This window comes from Mustelus asterias, chromosome 10, assembly GCF_964213995.1.
Source record: "Mustelus asterias chromosome 10, sMusAst1.hap1.1, whole genome shotgun sequence".
NCBI lineage: Eukaryota > Metazoa > Chordata > Chondrichthyes > Carcharhiniformes > Triakidae > Mustelus > Mustelus asterias.
Window position 1 is genome coordinate 35291558 of NC_135810.1, and position 19876 is coordinate 35311433.

The following is a 19876-nucleotide window of genomic DNA, read 5'->3' on the forward strand; positions in this document are numbered from 1 at the left end:
GAAGCAATATGGGAAGAGTGTCCTCGGGAGGTGATGGCCTCGTGCGATTATCACTAGACTATTAATCCAGAAACTCAACTCATGTTCTGGGGACCCGGGTTCGAATCCCGCCATGGCAGATGGTGGAATTTGAATTCAATTAAAAAAAATTTGGAATTAAGAATTTACTGATGACCATGAAACCATTGTCAATTGTTGGAAAAACCCATCTGGTTCACTAATGTCCTTTAGGGACGGAAATCTGCTGTTCTTACCTGGTCTGGCCCACATGTGACTCCAGAGCCACAACAATGAGGTGGACTCTCAACTGCCTCCCAAGGGCAAACAGGGATGGGCAATAAATGCTGGCCAGCCAGCGATGCTCATATCCCACGAATGAATAAACTCTGCAGTCACCCTGAAGCAATCTGGGAAGAGTGTACGCCGCAGTCACCATCTCCCTGAAGCAGTCTGGGAAGAGTGCACTCTGCAGTGACCTTTGCCCTGAAGTAGTTGGTAAGCAGTCTCTTAGTTATACAGGACTGAAACGTGACTACAACTACAAGGTAAGAGTTTTTTGACTTTTTAGAGGTTAGTCTAGTTTGTGACTATTGTTAGTAGTCAGTAATTCTGACTACACCTCCCCTACAAAATGGGAAGCCTCTGCATCTTGCCCTGCTCCGCCCCTTGCCAACCTGGCAGTACAAGGATGTCAGAGAGTGGTGCTGGGCACTTCCCTACCATGTCCCTAAACACCTGGGGGCTACACTGGCCTCCAAGCCCCCCGTATGGTCTAATTGACTGCAAGAGAGCAGTGATGATTCCCGCTGGCATGACACCACGCTGGAGATGGGGGGGGGGGGGGGGGGGGGGGAGTATCTAAAGTCCCCAAAAGCAATGGTGCTAAGCCTTTTAAGAATATTTAAATCTATTCAAATTGATGGTAATCAGGGTCATGCCCTCACTGTGTGTGAACTTGATAACGTCGCCATCATGTGTAGATTTTCGCCGTCATTCTGAGATTTCCCTGGTACAAATCCTGTTATGGCTCTGTTAAGATAATTTGCAGCCATAATGGGATTTGTGCCTGTGGCGAATGGGAACTGAACAGCCCCCACCCCTTCCCGTAATTAATAACATCAGGTACTTTACCCACCAAGTCTATAGTTTTAGCCATCTTTTTGGACTCATCACTGCACCAGGTTTCACACCAGAGCCATTCCTGCGGTAGGGATTTGATAGCCACCTGATGAATCATGTTATTGGGCAGATCCTGGAAGCAAGACAAACAAAATGATGACAGTAATCTTGAGGACTAATTAAACGAAACAAAATATCCAAAACAGTAAATTAATAAATGAATTAAGAGTCATTGTAGTTAAAAAGAGATGAAGTTAGGTTAAACAAAGAATGCCTACAGAGCACAAAGAGGCCATTCGGCCCATCAGGTATGCATCAACTCTCCAACAGAGCATCTTACCCAGGCCCACTCCCATCACCCTATCCTCATAACCCTACACATTTACCATTGCTGATCCACTATATATCTTTGGACACTAAGGGGCAATTTAACATGGCCAATCTACTTAACCTGCACATCTTTGGACTGTGGGAGTAAACTGGAACACCCAGAGGAAACCCATGTAGACACAGGGAGAATGTGCAAACTCCACACAGTCACCCATGGCCAGAAAAGGTAGTGTTCAAGCAGATAAATATGTAAATACTCATGTGATTAAATCCTGGGGACATTGTTCAATATTATTAAATTTAACTTGGTAAAATGCCTAGTAAACAATCTGAGATAGATCATTCACCTGCAGTTATTTTTTCTTTTAATAATCCTTTTAATAATTGTTTAAGGATAACAAAAATATTTTAATTAGCGTAACCAACCCAATGTCAAAATGAATATTCTAGCTCTAGTGCAGGTTGAATGCTTGCAAGATAATTCTATTTTCCTTGGTCTTAAAATCCAGAACTCTGACAGTGAACAAATGTATCATTGACGTTGTTGTGTATTATTCACATTATTCACTTCTGCATTATTCACACCGACAAATGTAAGAGAAAAAACTGTGGCGCTACATATTGCCCAATAAATCTATTGGTTGTCAAGGTTCACTAAGTTAGTCCCTGCGATGAGAGGATTCTCCTATGATGTGAAGTTGAGTAAATTGGGCCTTTATTCTCTAGAGTTTAGAAGAATGAGAGGCAATTTCTTTAAATGGATAATATTGCAAGGGATTAAAGGGGTAGATACTGAGAGATTGCTTCCACTGTATAAGGGACAGATCATTTTGCACTGAGATGAGAGGAAATTAATTTACTCAAAGAGTTGTGAAGCTTTGGGATTTTCTATCCCAGAGGGTGTGAATGCTTGATCGTGGATCAACTGGGATAAATAGATTTTTGGTCTTTCAGAGAATCAAGAGTGGATGGGGAAGTGAAGTTGAAGCCCAAGATCAACCATGATAGTATTGAATGGCAGAGTAGGCTTGAAGCGCCACCTGGCTCCTCTTGCTCCTATTTTTCGTATCAATGACCATATAAAAGACAGCTAATCCTTTAATAGCCTCTTAAAACTGTCAAACAAAATATGAACTCAGCACTCCATTCCTGATGAGATACATGTGGGAGGGGGGCGATTCTCCCAGCCCGCTGCACTGCTTTACGGAGGCCACTTAGCGGGCGCCATGGCTTCCGCGAGTCTCCGGCTGCTGGATTTCCAGCTGATGCTGATTTCAATGTAATTTACATTTCACTGGTGGGCCCATGCTGAAGTCTCCAGGCCCACTAGCCTTCCCTCACCCCTCCACCCACCAGGAGTGTTTCACTCCAGCGGGGTTTACAATAGCTCCCCACTTGCGGGGAGCTGGCGGCCTGACCCCACTGGAGTGAAGGGGGGACCATGGAGGTCTCCCAGAGGGTCGGAGCTTGAGGGGGAGTGCCACCTGGGTATTGCCAGCCCCCTTAGCAGAGGGCACAAGGGAAAGAGCCGATTGGGAAGGAGAAAGGTCGGGTAAATATTTAATAATTTTGTAGTGTCAGAGGTAATTTCTGTAGTTGATAGTTTGTAAGAGTCATATGCGGCAGTAAAGCAGAGCACGGCCCAAGGGACAAAGTGGCAAGGCTCAAGGGGGCACCTTAGTACTCCCCACCGGGCAACAAGCCGTGCCAAGGAGGTGGGGCCAGAGGAAGCAGGGCCTCTGGGTGCAGGGAGACCACTTGGGGTGGGAAACCCTGCTGCCACTCTGCACTCGGCAGTGACAGAGAGAGGGTGCCCAAGCGATTTGGGATGGCCATCGGGGTCAAGCTGCTGGGGTGGTCGGGACTGTGGAGAGTGGCGGGGGGAATTGGGACTGCCGGGGTCAGGGGAGAGGTGGGGGGGGGGGGTCAAGGCTGGCCCAGAAGGCAAGCGATCGGGCATGGGGGGGGGATTGGTGGGGCTGCGATGAGGGGTCGCTGTGCTGGTCAGTGATCGAGCTGGCCAGTGATCAGAAGAACCTTTCCAGAGATAAACAGAAGAACAACATCCTCCCTTCATCCTCCTCTAACCAAAAAAAAAGGGCACTGTGAGGAGGACAAGCAAGGTAAAAGCAAGGTATGGTCTTGCTCTGCTGCAGTAGCAGAGGGCACAAGGGAAAGAGCTGATTGGGAAGTAGAAAGGTCGGGTAAATATTTAATAATTTTGTAGCGTCAGAGGGAATTATGCTTGGAGCCCAAAGAAGTAGGGGTGATCCTAAATGAATACTTTGCGTCGGTATTCACAAAGGAGAGGGATGTGTTGACTGGGAGTGTCTCGGAGGGGAGTGTTGAACCGTTGGAGAAAATCTCCATTACAAAGGAGGAAGTGTTAGGTTTGTTAGAGAATTTAAAGACTGACAAATCCCCAGGGCCTGATGGAATCTATCCAAGGCTGCTCAGGGAGACGAGAGATGAAATCGCTGGGCCTCTGACGCAAATCTTTGTCTCGTCACTGGACGCAGGTGAGGTCCCAGAGGATTGGAGGATAGCTAATGTGGTCCCGTTATTTAAGAAGGGTAGGAAGGATAACCCGGGTAATTATAGGCCGGTGAGCTTGACGTCCGTGGTGGGGAAGTTGTTGGAGAAGATTCTTAGAGATAGGATGTATGCGGATTTAGAAAGAAATAAACTCATTAACGATAGTCAGCATGGTTTTGTGAGAGGGAGGTCATGCCTCACTAACCTGGTGGAGTTTTTTGAAGAAGTGACCAAAATGGTTGACGAGGGAAGGGCCGTGGATGTCGTCTATATGGACTTTAGTAAAGCGTTTGACAAAGTCCCTCATGGTAGGCTGGTGAAAAAGGTTGGATCTCATGGGATAAAGGGGGAGGTGGCTAGATGGGTGGAGAACTGGCTTGGTCACAGAAGACAGAGGGTGGTAGTGGGAGGGTCTTTTTCCGGCTGGATGCCTGTGACTAGTGGTGTTCCGCAGGGCTCTGTATTGGGACCTCTGCTGTTTGTGATTTATATAAATGATCTGGAAGAAGGTGTAACTGGGGTGATCAGTAAGTTTGCGGACGACACAAAATTGGCAGGACTTGCAGATAGTGAGGAGCATTGTCAGAAGCTACAGAAGGATACAGATAGGCTGGAAATTTGGGCAAAGAAATGGCAGATGGAGTTCAATCCTGATAAATGCGAAGTGATGCATTTTGGTAGAAATAATGTAGGGAGGAGCTATATGATAAATGGCAGAACCATAAAGGGTGTAGATACGCAGAGGGACCTGGGTGTGCAAGTCCACAGATCCTTGAAAGTGACGTCACAGGTGGAGAAGGTGGTGAAGAAGGCATATGGCATGCTTGCCTTTATAGGACGGGGCACAGAGTATAAAAGTTGGGGTCTGATGTTGCAGATGTATAGAACGTTGGTTCGGCCGCATCTGGAATACTGCGTCCAGTTCTGGTCGCCACACTACCAGAAGGACGTGGAGGTTTTGGAGAGAGTACAGAGGAGGTTTACCAGGATGTTACCTGGTATGGAGGGGCTTAGTTATGAGGAGAGATTGGGTAAACTGGGGTTGTTCTCCCTGGAAAGACGGAGGATGAGGGGAGACTTAATAGAGGTGTATAAAATTATGAAAGGCATAGATAGGGTGAACGGTGGGAAGCTTTTCCCCAGGTTGGTGGTGACGTTCGCGAGGGGTCATAGGTTCAAGGTGAAGGGGGGGAGGTTTAACAGATATCAGACGGACATATTTTACACAGAGGGTGGTGGGGGCCTGGAATGCGCTGCCAGGCAAGGTGGTGGAGGCGGACACACTGGGAACGTTTAAGACTTATCTAGACAGCCATATGAACGGAGTGGGAATGGAGGGATACAAAAGAATGGTCTAGTTTGGACCAGGGAGCGGCGCGGGCTTGGAGGGCCGAAGGGCCTGTTCCTGTGCTGTATTGTTCTTTGTTCTTTGTAATTTCTGTAGTTTATAGTTTGTAAGGGTCATATTCGGCAGTAAAGCAGAGCAGAAAAGAAGGGCTAGAGAATTAGATATAATCTGAAACAAAACATCTTTCAAAGGTTTAATCTAAAGGGGTAAGACATGACAGGAGATCTCCAAGCCATGGTCTGCTCTTCATGCTCCATGTGGGAGGCCGGGAACATTTCCAGTGCCTGGGGCCAGCATGTGTGCAGGAAGTGTCTCCAGCTGCAGTTCCTGGAAGCCCACATTTTGGAGCTGGAGTGGCAGCTTGGCACACTGTGGAGCATCCGTGAGGCGGAGAGTTCCATGGATAGCACATATAGAGAGGTGGTCACACCTCAGGCTCAGACTCCACAGGCAGGAAGGGAATGGGTGACCACCATGCAGAGTAAGAGAGCTGGCAGGCAATGCAGGAATCTCCTGTGGCTATTCCCCTGCAAAACAGATGTGCCGTTTTGGATATTGTTGAGGAGAATGGCCTTTCAGGGGAAAACAGCAACAGCCAAATCTGTTGCACTACAGTTTGTTCTGCTGCAGAGGGAAGGAGTATAAAGTGTGGGAATGCAATAGTTAGAGGAGATTCAATTGTGAGGGGAATGTGGCCGCAAACGAGACTCCAGGATGGTATGTTGCTTCCCTGGTGTTACGATGCAGAGGTGACCCCCTTCTGAGAAGTAACGCTGAATCCCCCAAAGAGGAATACCTCACCTCATAATCTATTAAAAGTGTGTGAGAGGGTGCGAACTATTCTTCAGCAACATTTAGTGGTTAACTAACAGAAACACCTGATACTCACTTTAAAATGAACACTTAACCATTTATTTATTTAACTAACCGGGAACTTTAACGAAACAAGTAACGTACCAAATAAAATAAGATTCTAATGGAATGCTGTTCAAATATATACAATACTCATTCATTAACCAAAAAATAATATAATAATAGAATTCAGTCACTCTCAAAAATACAACCAGGTTTGAGGCTTTCGGAATCTTTTGGAGTTCCTCTGTTGATTCCTCTGTCTGTAAGTTCTTTCTGATTTGATATATTTTGCTAGTTAGATGGTGTATTCTCTCGTAAGAGATATCTGAAGCTGGCAGAGTTGAGAGCTGCTCTCTCCCTCTCGAGACTTGAGCAGTTACACTTCTTCTGTTGCTCTCCTGTTTTTCCCCCTGCACTCTGTTTTATATCTGTGAAGGTGACCTATCAATTTTCCTACAATAGGATTGGTCTGATGTTGTCAACACCATCAAATTCACATCTTATAGGTTCCTGTAGCTGAGTGTCTGGTTAAATTGATTGGGCTAAATAAAAAAAAACAGGTTGTCTTGTGAAGACCACAGCTTGACTTTTTGATACAAATGTTTCAGCTTGGACGCTGTGTGTACTTTGCACTTTAAACCTCCAAGCACTGAATCAAAACACCAGCTTTTAAAGGGATCATGCAATGTTTCTTCCCTCTAGCATTTTTACAATTTTTTACATCTTTATCAACCTCAAATTCCAACTTCGCAACACTGGTAGTAGGGTCAAGAATGTCTCAGAGCGCCTGCAGGACATTCTGAAGGGGGAGGACGAACAGCCAGTGGTCATAGTACACGTTGGTACAAATGTCATAAGTAAAAAAGGGATGAAATCCTAAGAGCAGAATGTAGAGAGCTAGGAAGCAAGCTGAAAAGTAGGACCTCAAAGATAGTGATCTCAGGATTACTATCTGTGCCACGTGCTAGTCAGAGTAGAAACAGCAGGATACATAGGATGAATACGTGGCTGAAAAGATGGTGTGAGGGGGAGGGTTTCAGATTCCTGGGGCATTGGGACTGCTTCTGGGGGAGGTGGGACCTGTACAAACTGGACGGGTTACATCTGGGCAGGATTGGGACAGATGTCCTTGTGGGGGGTATTTGCCAGAGTGGTTGGAAGGGTTTAAAATAATGTGGCAGGGGGATGGAAACCTTTGCAATGATTCAGAGCAGGGGAATTAAGAACAAGAGGAAGATAGAGTAAGGAGAATAAGGAAAGTGATAGGCAGAGAAATCAAGGGCCAGAGTCAGATAAAGACCGAATAAAAAATAGTAGGAAAGGGAAAGAAATGTTAAAAGTATCCACCTTAAGGTTTTGTACCTGAATGCTCGGAGCATTCGAAATAAAATAGATGAATTTGTTGCACAGATAGATGTATGATATAGTTGGCATTACAGAGACGTGGCTCCAAGGTGGGCAAGGATGGGAATTAAACATTGAGGGCTATTCAGTGTTGGAAGGGGAGACAGAAAGAAAAAGGTGGTGGAGTTTGTTTCTCGACTTGATTTATTTATTTTTCAGTGGTTTTTGGGTTTAAAATCAGACGTTTTTTGCGAAACCGGAAGTAGGCCCAGGAGAGGCCTGGGAAGGTTTTTGGTGGGTTTAAAAAGGGCTCACCTTGGAGGTTTCAGCCTCATTGTTCCACAGGAGCAGACTGAGGGTAAGAGAGTTTGTTTCTAGACTTGATTTATTTATTTATTTTTCAGTGGTTTTTGGGTTTAAAATCAGAGGTTTTTTCCGAAACCGGAAGTAGGCCCAGGAGAGGCCTGGGAAGGTTTTTGGTGGGTTTAAAAGCAGGCTGCACTTTTGAGCGGGCAGCGGAGTAAGCAGGGAGCAGAGTGAGAGCTGTAAGGGCTTTGGCTCTAAGGGCTTAGGCAAAAATAGGCGGAGGCAAGGAAGGTTGTTATTTTTTTCCAAAACTATAAAGGAAATGGCAGGTACGAGTGAGAGGCCAGTTCGCTGCATTCGGTGTGGGATGTGGGAGTTCCTGGAGACGACTTGCCTCCCGGAGGTCCATATCTGTGCCAGATGCATGGAACTGCAACTCCTGAGAGACCGAGTAAGGGAGCTGGAGCTGCGGCTGGATGACCTCAGTTTAGTCAGGGAAAATGAGAAAATAATAGACAGAAGTTATAAGCAGGTAGTCACACCGGGGCCTCAGAAGGAAGACAAGTGGGTCACAGTTAGGAAGGGTAAAAGTCATAAGGGTCATGTACCCCAGTGGCAGTCTCCCATAATAGTAAGGGCTGGGCAACAGATGGGAGAGGGGAAGGATCCCCTGTGGTTGCCCTCCAAAATAGGTATATTGTTTTGGATTTTGTGGAGGGGGATGATCCTCCAGGGGTAAGCCACGAAGACCAGATCGCCTGCACAGAGACAGGCTCAGAGGCCCAGAAGGGAAAGAAGGGGATTAGGAGAGAAATAGTGGTGGGGGATGCGATGGTTAGAGGCACGGACAGGTGGTTCTGCGGGCACAAACGAGACTCCAGGATAGTAGTCTGCCTCCCTGGTGCCATGGTACTGGATGTCTCCGAGAGGGTAGGAAGCATATTAAAAAGGGAAGGTAATCAAACAGATGTAATTGTACACATTGGTGAAAATGACGTAGGTAGAAAGAGCAGGGGGGGTCATACGAGAGCAATTCAGGGAGATGGGTGCGAGGCTAAAAAATAAGACCTCGAGGGTAGCAATCTCTGGACTGCTCCCAGTGCCTAGTGCTAGTGAGGCCAGGAACAGGGAGATTCTACAATTGAACACGTGGCTAAAGGACTGGTGCAAGAGGGAGGGTTTCAAATTCATAGTTCATTGGGAAGTCTTCATGAGAGGACGGCACCTGTACGGAAAGGATGGGTTACACCTTAACTGGAAGGGCACAAATATCCTGGCTGGGAGATTTGCGAGAGTGTTTCGGCAGGGTTTAAACTAGTGTGCAGCGGGGTGGGGATCAAAACAGTAGGTCAGTAAGTACTGAGGCTGGGGTCGATCTGGGGGCCAGGGCAAGGCTAGCTAAGAAGAGCATTCTGGAGCAGGATGACCTGAGTGGGCCTGGAGGTCTGGAGTGCATCTGCTTCAATGCGAGGAGCGTAACGGGTAAGACAGGCGAACTTAGGGCCTTAACGCTTACGCGGAATTTGGATGTGGTTGCGGTGATGGAGACATGGTTAAAAGGACAAGACTGGTAGCTGAATATTCCGGGGTATAAGTGTTTTAGGCGAGACAGAGGAGGGGCTAAAAAAAGGTGGGGGAGTAGCGGTATTAGTTAGGGAGCATATTACAGCGGTGCAGAGGGTGGACAATTTAGAGGTGTCATGTAATGAGTTGCTGTGGGTGGAGCTCAGAAACAGGAAAGGTGCAATCACTATACTGGGAGTATACTACAGGCCACCCAACAGCCCACGGGAAGTGGAGGAACGGATACGTCAGGAGATTCTGGATATGTGCAGAAAAAATAGGGTTGTGGTAGTGGGAGACTTCAATTTCCCTGGTATAGACTGGAAAGTGCTTACGGCTGGGGGTCTGGACGGGGAGGAATTTGTAAAATGCGTACTGGAAGGTTCTTTGGAACAGTATGTACATAGAACATAGTGGGCGGCACAGTAGCACAGTGGTTAGCACTGCTGCTTCACAGCTCCAGGGTCCCGGGTTCGATTCCCGGCTCGGGTCACTGTCTGTGTGGAGTTTGCACATTCTCCTCGTGTCTGCGTGGGTTTCCTCCGGGTGCTCCGGTTTCCTCCCACAGTCCAAAGATGTGCGGGTTAGGTTGATTGGCCAGGTTAAAAATTGCCCCTTAGAGTCCTGGGATGTGTAGGTTAGAGGGATTAGCGGGTAAATATGTGGGGATAGGGCCTGGGTGGGATTGTGGTCGGTGCAGACTCGATGGGCCGAATGGCCTCCTTCTGCACTGTAGGGTTTCTATGATTCTATGAACAGTACAGCACAGAACAGGCCCTTCGGCCCACGATGTTGTGCCAAGCTTTGTCTGAAACCCAGATCAAGCTATTTCCTCCCTATCATCCCGAAGTGCTCCATGTGCCTATCCAATAGCTTCTTCAATGTTCCTAAAGTTTCTGACTCCACTATCCCTGCAGGCAGTCCATTCCACACCTCAACCACTCTCGGAGTAAAAAACCTACCTCGGACATCCTTCCTATATCTCCCACCATGAACCCTATAGTTATGCCCCCGAGTTACCGCTCCATTCACCCGAGGAAATAGTCTTTGAACGTTCACTCTATCTATCCCCCTCATCATCTTATAAACCTCTATCAAGTCTCCTCTCAACCTCCTCCGCTCCAAAGAGAAAAGCCCAAGTTCCCTCAACCTTTCCTCATAAGACCTACCGTCCAAACCAGGCAGCATCCTGGTAAATCTCCTTTGCACTCTTTCCAGTGTCTCCACATCCTTCTTATAGTGAGGTGACCAGAACTGCATACAATATTCCAAATGTGGTCTCACAAAGGTCCTATACAGTTGCAGCATAACCCCACAGCTCTTAAACTCAAACCCCCTGTTAATGAACGCCAACACACTATAGGCCTTCTTCACGGCTCTATCCACTTGAGTGGCAGCCTTCAGAGATCTGTGGATATGAACCCCAAGATCTCTCTGTTCCTCCACATTCTTCAGAACCCTGCACCTTTGACCCTGTAATCCACATTTAAATTTGTCCTACCAAAATGAATCACCTCGCATTTGTCAGCGTTAAACTCCATTTGCCATTTTTCAGCCCAGCTCTGCATCCTATCTATATCTCTTTGCAGCCTACAACAGCCCTCCACCTCATCCACTACTCCTCCAATTTTGGTGTCATCAGCAAATTTACTGATCCACCCTTCAGCCCCCTCCTCCAAGTCATTTATAAAAATTACAAATAGCAGAGGACCAAGCACTGATCCCTGTGGCACTCCGGTGGTAACCGGTTTCCAGTCTGAAAATTTTCCATCCACCACCACCCTCTGTCTTCTGTTAGATAGCCAGTTACCTATCCAATCGGCCAAACTTCCCTCTATCCCACACATCCTTACTTTCTTCATAAGCTGACCATGGGGAACTTTATCAAATGCCCAACTAGAGAGGGGGCTCTACTGGATCTAGTTCTGGGAAATGAGCCCAGTCAGGTCGTCAAAGTTTCGGTAGGGGAACATGTAGCAAATAGTGACCACAACTCTGTTAACTTTAGGATAGTAATTGACAAGGACGAGTGTTGTCCGAAGGGTAGGGTGCTAAATTTGGGGAAGGCTAACTATAGCCAGATTAGGCAGGAATTGGTGGCCGTTGATTGGGAGAGGCTGTTCGGGGGTAAGTCCACGTCTGGCATGTGGGAGTCTTTTAAGGAACAGTTGATAAGGCTGCAGGACAGGCATGTTCCTGTAAAAAGGAAGGATAGGAAAGATAGGATTCGAGAGCCGTGGATAACCAGGGAAATTGAGGATCTGATCAAAAAGAAAAGAGAGGCGTACGTTAAGTCCAGGCAACTGAAAACAGATGGAGCTCTGGAGGAATACAGAGAGAGTAGGAAAGAACTCAAACGGGGAGTTAAAAGGGCAAAAAGAGGTCACGAAATGTTCTTGGCAGATAGTATTAAGGAGAATCCTAAGGCATTTTATTCATATGTTAGGGACAAAAGAGTTGTCAGGGAAAAAGTCGGACCTCTCAGGGACAAAGGAGGGGAATTACGCTTAGAACCCAAGGGAATAGGGGAGATCCTAAATGAATACTTTGCATCGGTATTCACAAAGGAGAGGGACTTGTTGACTGGGAGTGTCTCAGAGGGAGATGTTGACCCGTTAGAGAGAATCTCCATTACAAGCGAGGAAGTGTTAGGTTTTTTAGGTAACATTAAAACTGACAAATCCCCAGGGCCTGATGGCATCTATCCTAGACTGCTCAGGGAGACAAGAGATGTAATCGCTGGGCCTCTGACGAAAATCTTTGTCTCTTCATTGGACACAGGTGAGGTCCCTGAGGATTGGAGGATAGCGAATGTGGTACCGTTATTTAAGAAGGGTAGCAGGGATAACCCGGGTTATTATAGGCCAGTGAGCTTGACGTCCGTGGTAAGGAAGTTGTTGGAGAGGATTCTTAGAGACAGGATGTATGCGCATTTAGAACGGAACAATCTCATTAGTGACAGACAGCATGGTTTTGTAAGAGGGAGGTCATGCCTTACAAATTTGGTGGAGTTTTTTGAGGAAGTGACAAAAACGGTTGACGAAGGAAGGGCCGTGGATGTTGTCTATATGGATTTCAGTAAGGCATTTGACAAAGTCCCTCATGGCAGGTTGGTTAAGAAGGTTAAGGCTCATGGGATACAAGGAGAGGCGGTTAGATGGGTAGAAAACTGGCTTGGCCACAGGAGACAGAGGGTAACAGTCGAAGGGTCTTTTTTCGGCTGGAGGTCTGTGACCAGTGGTGTTCCGCAGGGCTCTGTACTGGGACCTCTGCTATTTGTGATATATATAAATGATTTGGAAGAAGGTGTAACTGGTATTATCAGCAAGTTTGCGGATGACACGAAGATGGCTGGACTTGCGGTTGGCGATGAACATTGTCGGACAATACAGCAGGATATAGATAGGCTGGAAAATTGGACGGAGAAATGGCAGATGGAATTTAATCCAGATAAATGCGAAGTGATGCATTTTGGAAGAACTAATGTACGGGGGAGGTATACAATAAATGGCAGAGCCATCGAGAGTATAGAAACACAGAGGGACCTAGGTGTGCAAGTCCACAAATCCTTGAAGGTGGCAGCACAGGTGGAGAAGGTGGTGAAGAAGACATATGGTATGCTTGCCTTTATAGGACGGGGTATCGAGTATAAAAGCTGGAGTCTGATGTTGCAGCTGTATAGAACGCTGGTTAGGCCACATTTGGAGTACTGCGTCCAGTTCTGGTTGCCGCACTACCAGAAGGACGTGGAGGCTTTAGAGAGAGTACAGAAAAGGTTTACCAGGATGTTGCCTGGTATGGAGGGTCTTGGCTATGAGGAGAGATTGGGTAAACTGGGCTTGTTCTCCCTGGAAAGACGGAGAATGAGGTGAGACCTAACAGAGGTGTACAAAATTATGAAGTGTATAGATGGGGTGAACAGTGGGAAGCTTTTTCCCAGGTCGGAGGTGACGATCACGAGGGGTCACGGGCTCAAAGTGAGAGGGGCGAGGTATAACTCAGATATCAGAGGGACGTATTTTACACAGAGAGTGGTGGGGGCCTGGAATGCGCTGCCAAGTAGGGTGGTGGAGGCAGACATGCTGGCATCGTTTAAGACTTACCTGGAAAGTCACATGAGCAGTCTGGGAATGGAGGGATACAAACGAATGGTCTAGTTGGACCAATGAGTGGCACAGGCTTGGAGGGCCAAAGGGCCTGTTTCCTGTGCTGTACTGTTCTTTGTTCTTTGAGTTGCATTGTTGATTAAAGATGATATTGATAGGATATTGAGGAAAAATATTAGCAAAGATGACATGGAATCTGTATCGGTCGAGTTAAGAAACAACAAGGGGCAAAAAACATTTGTGGGGGTGGTATACAGACCACCAAATTGTAGTGGTAATGTTGGGAAAAGCATTAGACAGGAAATCAGAGATGCATGTGTTAAAGGAACATCTGTGATTATGGACAACTTTAATCTACACATAGTACAATAAAGGAGGAATTTCTGGATTGCATACGGGATGGATTTCTGGAGCAATATGTTGAGGGACCAACAAGGGAAGCAGGCCATCTTGGACTTGGTGTTATGCAATGAGAAAGGATTAGTTGGCAATCTAGTTGAGAGAGAACCCTTGGGGACGAGTGACCATAATATGATAGGATTTTTTGTCAAGGTGAGTAGAGATGTATTTGATTCTGACACCAGGGTCCTGGATCTCAATAAATGTAAATATGATGGTATGAGGCATGAATTGGCCATGATGGACTGGGAAACATTACTGAAAGGAAAGACAGGGCATAGGCAATGGCAGGCACTTAAAGAACGAATAGGTGAACTCCAGAAGTTGTTCACTCCTGTTTGGCGCAAGAGTGGTAAAGGAATTGTAGTCAAACCATGGCTTACAAATGAAATTAGACATTGTATCAGATTCAAGGAAGAAGCCTACAAATTGGCAAGAAAAAGAAATAGGCCTGAGGATTGGGAGCAGTTTAAAATTCAGCAAAGGAGGACCAAGGGATTGATTAAGAAGGGAAAAATAGAGTATGAAAGTGAGCTAGCGGAGAACATAAAAATTGATTTTAAAAGTTTCCATAGGTATGTAAAGAATAAAAGATAGACAAAAACGAATCTAGGCCCCTTACAATCAGAAACAGAAGAATTCATAATAGCAATAAAGAAATGGCTGAGGAATTAAATTCATACTGTGTTTCAGTCTTCACAAAGGAAGAAATGAATAATGTGCCAGAAATGCTGAGAGAAACAAGTTTTAGTGAGAAGCTGAAGGAAATCAGCATTAGTCGAGAAATGGTTTGGGGGAAATTGATGGGATAGAAGGTGGATAAATCTTCAGGTCTTGATAATCTTCATCCCAGAATACTTAAGGAAGTGGCGCTGGAAATAGTAGATCCATTGGCGGTTATTTTCCAAAATTCTTTGGACTCTGGACTGGTTCCTACAGATTGGAGGGTAACTAAGGTAAGCCCGCTATTCAAAAAGGGAGGCAGAGAGAAATCAAGGAACTATAGACTAGTGAGCCTAATGTCGGTACTGGGAAAGTTGCTGGAGTCGATTATCAAGGATTTCATAACTTGGCATTTGGGAGGCAGAGGTATAATCAGACAAAGTCATCATGAATTTACGAAGGGAAATCATGCTTGACAAATCTACTGGAATTCTTTGAGGATGTAACTAGTAGAGTTGACCGGGGAGAACCAGTGGATGTGGTTTATTTAGACTTTCAAAAGTCTTTCAACAAGGTCTCACATAACAGACTACTATGTAAAGTTAAAGCACATGGGATGGCAGGTAATGTCTTGAGATAGATAATAAATTGGTTAGCAGATATGAAGCAAAGAGATGGCATAAATGGGTCTTTTTCTGATTGGCAATCAGTGACTAGTGGGGTTCCGCATGGATCTGTGCTGGGGCCCCAACATTATATCTTAATGATTTGGAAGAGGGAACTGAATGTATTCTCTCCAAATTTGCGGATGATAGAAAGTTGGGTGGGAGGGTGAGCTATGAGGAGGATGCAGAGATGCTTCAGCGTGATTTGGAGAGGCTGAGTGTGTGGACATGTGCATGGCAGATGCAGTGTAATCATCATAGAACCATAGAATCCCTACAGTGCAGAAGAAAGCCATTCGGCCCATTGAGTCTGCACCGACCACAATCCCACCCAAGCCCTATTCTCATAACCCCACATATTTAGTCTGCTAATCCCCTGACACTAAGGAGCAATTTATCATAGCCAATCAACCTAACCCGCACATCTTTTAGACTGTGGGAGGAAATAGGAGTACCCAGAGCAAACCCACGCAGCCATGGCGAGAATGTGCAAACTCCACACACGCTACAACAACGGATGAATGAACACCGCTCGACAATCGCCAGGCAAGGCTGTTCTCTTCCTGTTGGGGAGCACTTCAGCGGTCACGGGCATTCGGCCTCTGATCTTCAGGTAAGCGTTCTCCAAGGTGGCCTTCACGACACACGACAACGCAGAGTCGCTGAGCAGAAACTGATAGCCAAGTTCCGCACACATGAGGACGGCCTCAACTGGGATCTTGGGTTCATGTCACACTATCTGTAACCCCCACAACTTGCCTGGACTTGCAAAATCTCACTAGCTGTTCTGTCTGGAGACAATACACATTTCTTTAACCTGTGCTTAATGCTCTCTCCACTCACATTGTCTGTACCTTTAAGACTTGATCAGCTGTAAAGAATCGCATTCCAATCATTAGTCTGTAAATTGAGTTTGTGTCTCTGTATTCCCTGTTTGTGAGCAGATCTCCCACTCCACCTGACGAAGGAGCAGCGCTCCGAAAGCTAGTGGCGTTTGCCACCAAATAAACCTGTTGGACTTTAACCTGGTGTTGTTAGACTTCATACTGTGCAAACTCCACACAGTGATCTGAGGTCGGAATTGAACCCGGGTTCCTGGCACTGTGAGGATGATAATGTGGATAAATGTGAGGTTATCCACTTTGGTAGCAATAGTAGGAAGACAGATTATTACTTGAATTGGTGTAAATTGAGAGAGATGGATACTCAGCGAGACCTTGTAGTCATAGAGTCATAGAGGTTTACAGCATGGAAACAGGCTCTTTGGATCCAACTTGTTCGTGCCGCCCAGTTTTTAACCATTAAGCTAGTCCCAACTGCCCATATTTGGCCCATATCCCTCTATACCAATCTTACCAATGTAACTGTCTAAATGCTTTTTACAAGACAAAATTGTACTCGCCTCTACTACTACCTCTGGCAACTTGTTCCTCACAACCCTCTGCTGAGGGACCGGTGCAGGGGGCAGGGATTCAGGTTCCTGGACCATTGGGACCTCTTTGGGGGCAGGGGTGATCTGTATACAAAAAACGGGTGGAACTTGAATCACACGGGGACCAATATCCTGGCCGGTAGGTTGGCTAAGGTTACTGGGGAGAATTTAAACTAGATAGGTTGGGGGGAGGGGAGCTAGAAGAGTTGACTAGGATCAAGGAACTAATTGATGGGGTGGAGGATGCAGGGGTAAGGGGAATTACAAAATTAATGGTAGAGGAGAGGGTGCAAGTGAATGAAGGCGGTAATTTAGATAAGGGAGTAGAGGGAGAGGGTGTTCGCGACTCATCAAAGCGGGTCCAGATAAAAGCTGGAATAAGGACACTTTGCCTGAATGCACGAAGCATTCGGAACAAGGTAAATGAGTTGATGGTGCAAATCAGCACGAGTGGGTACGATCTGGTGGCCATTACAGAAACGTGGCTGAAAGGTGACCAGGACTGGGAGATGAATATCCAGGGGTATCAGGCGTTTAGGAAGAATAGACAGGAAGGAAAAGGTGGTGGGGTCGCGCTATTAATAAGAGATAATATCAGGGTAGTACTGAGGGATGAAATAGGCTCTGAGGAACAAAACGTGGAATCATTATGGGTAGAGATGAGGAATAGTAGAGGGAGAAAGACACTAGTAGGTGTGGTATATAGGCCCCCAAATAATAATGTTGAGGTAGGGAGGGCTATAAACAAGCAGATAAGGGATGCGTGTAAAAACGGAACGGCAATAATCATGGGGGACTTCAACATGCACATTGACTGGCAGACTCAAGTCGGTAAGGGTGGAATGGAGGAAGAGTTCTTAGAATGCTGTCGGGATAGTTTCCTTGAACAGCATGTTACGGAACCGACGAGGGAACGAGCTATTTTGGATCTGGTATTGTGTAACGAGGTAGGTAGAATTAAGGATCTTATTGTGAAGGACCCTCTTGGGTCTAGTGACCACAATATGGTCGAATTTCTGATTCAGATGGAAGAGGAGAAAGTTTGGTCCCAAACCAGTGTCCTCTGTTTGAACAGAGGGAAATATGATAGGATGAGGGATGAATTGGCTAAGGTAGACTGGGAGAGCAGGCTGGCAGGTAGGATAGCTGAGGAACAGTGGAGGATTTTTAAGGAGATCCTTTTCAGTTCTCAGCAAAAATATATTCCAGCAAAAAACAAGGATTGTAAGAAAAGGGAGAACCAGCCGTGGATAACGAAGGAAATAAAGGAGAGTATTAAAATAAAAACAGCTGCGTACAGAGTGGCCAAAAATAGTGGAGAAACAAGTGATTGGGAAAAATTTAAGAAACAACAGAGATACTAAGAAAGCGATAAAGAAAGGAAGGATAGACTATGAAGCTAGGCTAGCAATTAATATAAAAAATGATAGTAAAAGTTTTTATAAATATATAAAAAGGAATAGAGTGGCTAGAGTGAATGTTGGACCCTTGGAGGACGAGAGGGGGGAGTTAATAGTGGGAAATGAGGATATGGCTGAGTCTTTAAATAAGTTTTTTGTGTCGGTCTTCACGGTGGAGGACACAAATAGTTTGCCAAATATTAACGATAGAGGGTTGGCAGCAGGAGAAATACTTAATACAATTAATGTTACCAGAGAGGCAGTGCTGGGTAGACTAATGGGACTGAAGGTGGATAAGTCCCCGGGTCCGGATGGAATGCATCCCAGGGTATTGAAAGAAATGTCAGAGGTAATAGTGGATGCGTTAGTGATTATTTATCAAAACTCGTTGCATTCTGGGGTAGTGCCGGTTGATTGGAAAACGGCTAATGTTACGCCGCTGTTTAAAAAAGGAAGGAGACAAAAGGCGGGTAACTATAGGCCGGTCAGCTTAACGTCTGTAGTAGGGAAAATGCTGGAATCCATTATTAAAGAGGAGATAGCAGGGCATCTGGATAGAAATGGTTCGATCAATCAGACGCAGCATGGATTCATGAGGGGAAAGTCGTGCTTGACGAACATGTTGGATTTTTATGAAGATGTGACTAGGGCGGTTGATGTAGGAGAACCGGTGGATGCGGTGTTTTTGGATTTCCAAAAGGCGTTTGATAAGGTGCCCCATAAAAGGCTACTGAAGAAGATTAGGGCACACGGAGTTGGGGGTAGTGTGTTAAAGTGGATTGGGGACTGGCTATCCGACAGGAAGCAAAGAGTCGGAATAAATGGGTGTTTTTCCGGTTGGAGGAAGGTAACTAGTGGCGTGCCGCAGGGATCGGTACTCGGGCCGCAACTATTTACCATTTATATAGATGATCTGGAGGAGGGGACGGAGTGTAGGGTAACGAAGTTTGCAGACGACACAAAGATAAGTGGAAAAGTGAATCGTGTGGAGGACGGAGAAGATCTGCAGAGAGATTTGGACAGGCTGAGTGAGTGGGCGAGGATATGGCAAATGGAGTATAACGTTGAGAAATGCGAGGTTATACACTTTGGAGGAAATAATAACAAATGGGATTACTATCTCAATGGAAACAAATTAAAACATGCTACCGTGCAAAGGGACCTGGGGGTCCTTGTGCATGAGACGCAAAAGCCCAGTCTGCAGGTACAACAGGTGATCAAGAAGGCAAATGGGATGTTGGCCTATATTGCGAAGGGGATAGAATATAAAAGCAGGGATGTCTTGATGCACCTGTACAGGGCATTGGTGAGGCCGCAGCTGGAATACTGTGTGCAGTATTGGTCCCCTTATATGAGGAAGGATATATTGGCATTGGAGGGAGTGCAGAGAAGGTTCACCAGGTTGATACCTGAGATGAGGGGTTTGGATTATGAGGAGAGGCTGAGGAGATTGGGTTTGTACTCGTTGGAGTTTAGAAGGATGAGGGGGGATCTTATGGAGACTTATAAGATAATGCGGGGGCTGGATAGGGTGGAGGCGGAGAGAATCTTTCCACTTAGTAAGGAAGTTAAAACTAGAGGACACAGCCTCAAAATAAAGGGGGGTCGGTTTAAGACAGAGTTGAGGAGGAACTTCTTCTCCCAGAGGGTGGTGAATCTCTGGAATTCTCTGCCCACTGAGGTGGTGGAGGCTACCTCGCTGAATATGTTTAAAGCGCGGATGGATGGATTCCTGATCGGTAAGGGAATTAAGGGTTATGGGGATCAGGCGGGTAAGTGGTACTGATCCACGTCAGATCAGCCATGATCTT

The 19876-nt window shown here is 46.1% G+C and overlaps 1 protein-coding gene across 2 annotated transcripts in view; it reads right to left on the reverse strand.

Annotated features, from left to right (window-relative positions):
• The window catches only part of uggt2 (UDP-glucose glycoprotein glucosyltransferase 2), a 608113-nt gene that overhangs the window by 38821 nt on the left and 549416 nt on the right, over positions 1 to 19876 (reverse strand). For both annotated transcript variants that reach the window (XM_078221650.1, XM_078221652.1), the window contains one exon: positions 1136 to 1252. In XM_078221650.1, the coding sequence (XP_078077776.1) occupies positions 1136 to 1252 (117 nt within the window). The remainder of the gene's footprint in view (positions 1 to 1135; positions 1253 to 19876) is intronic.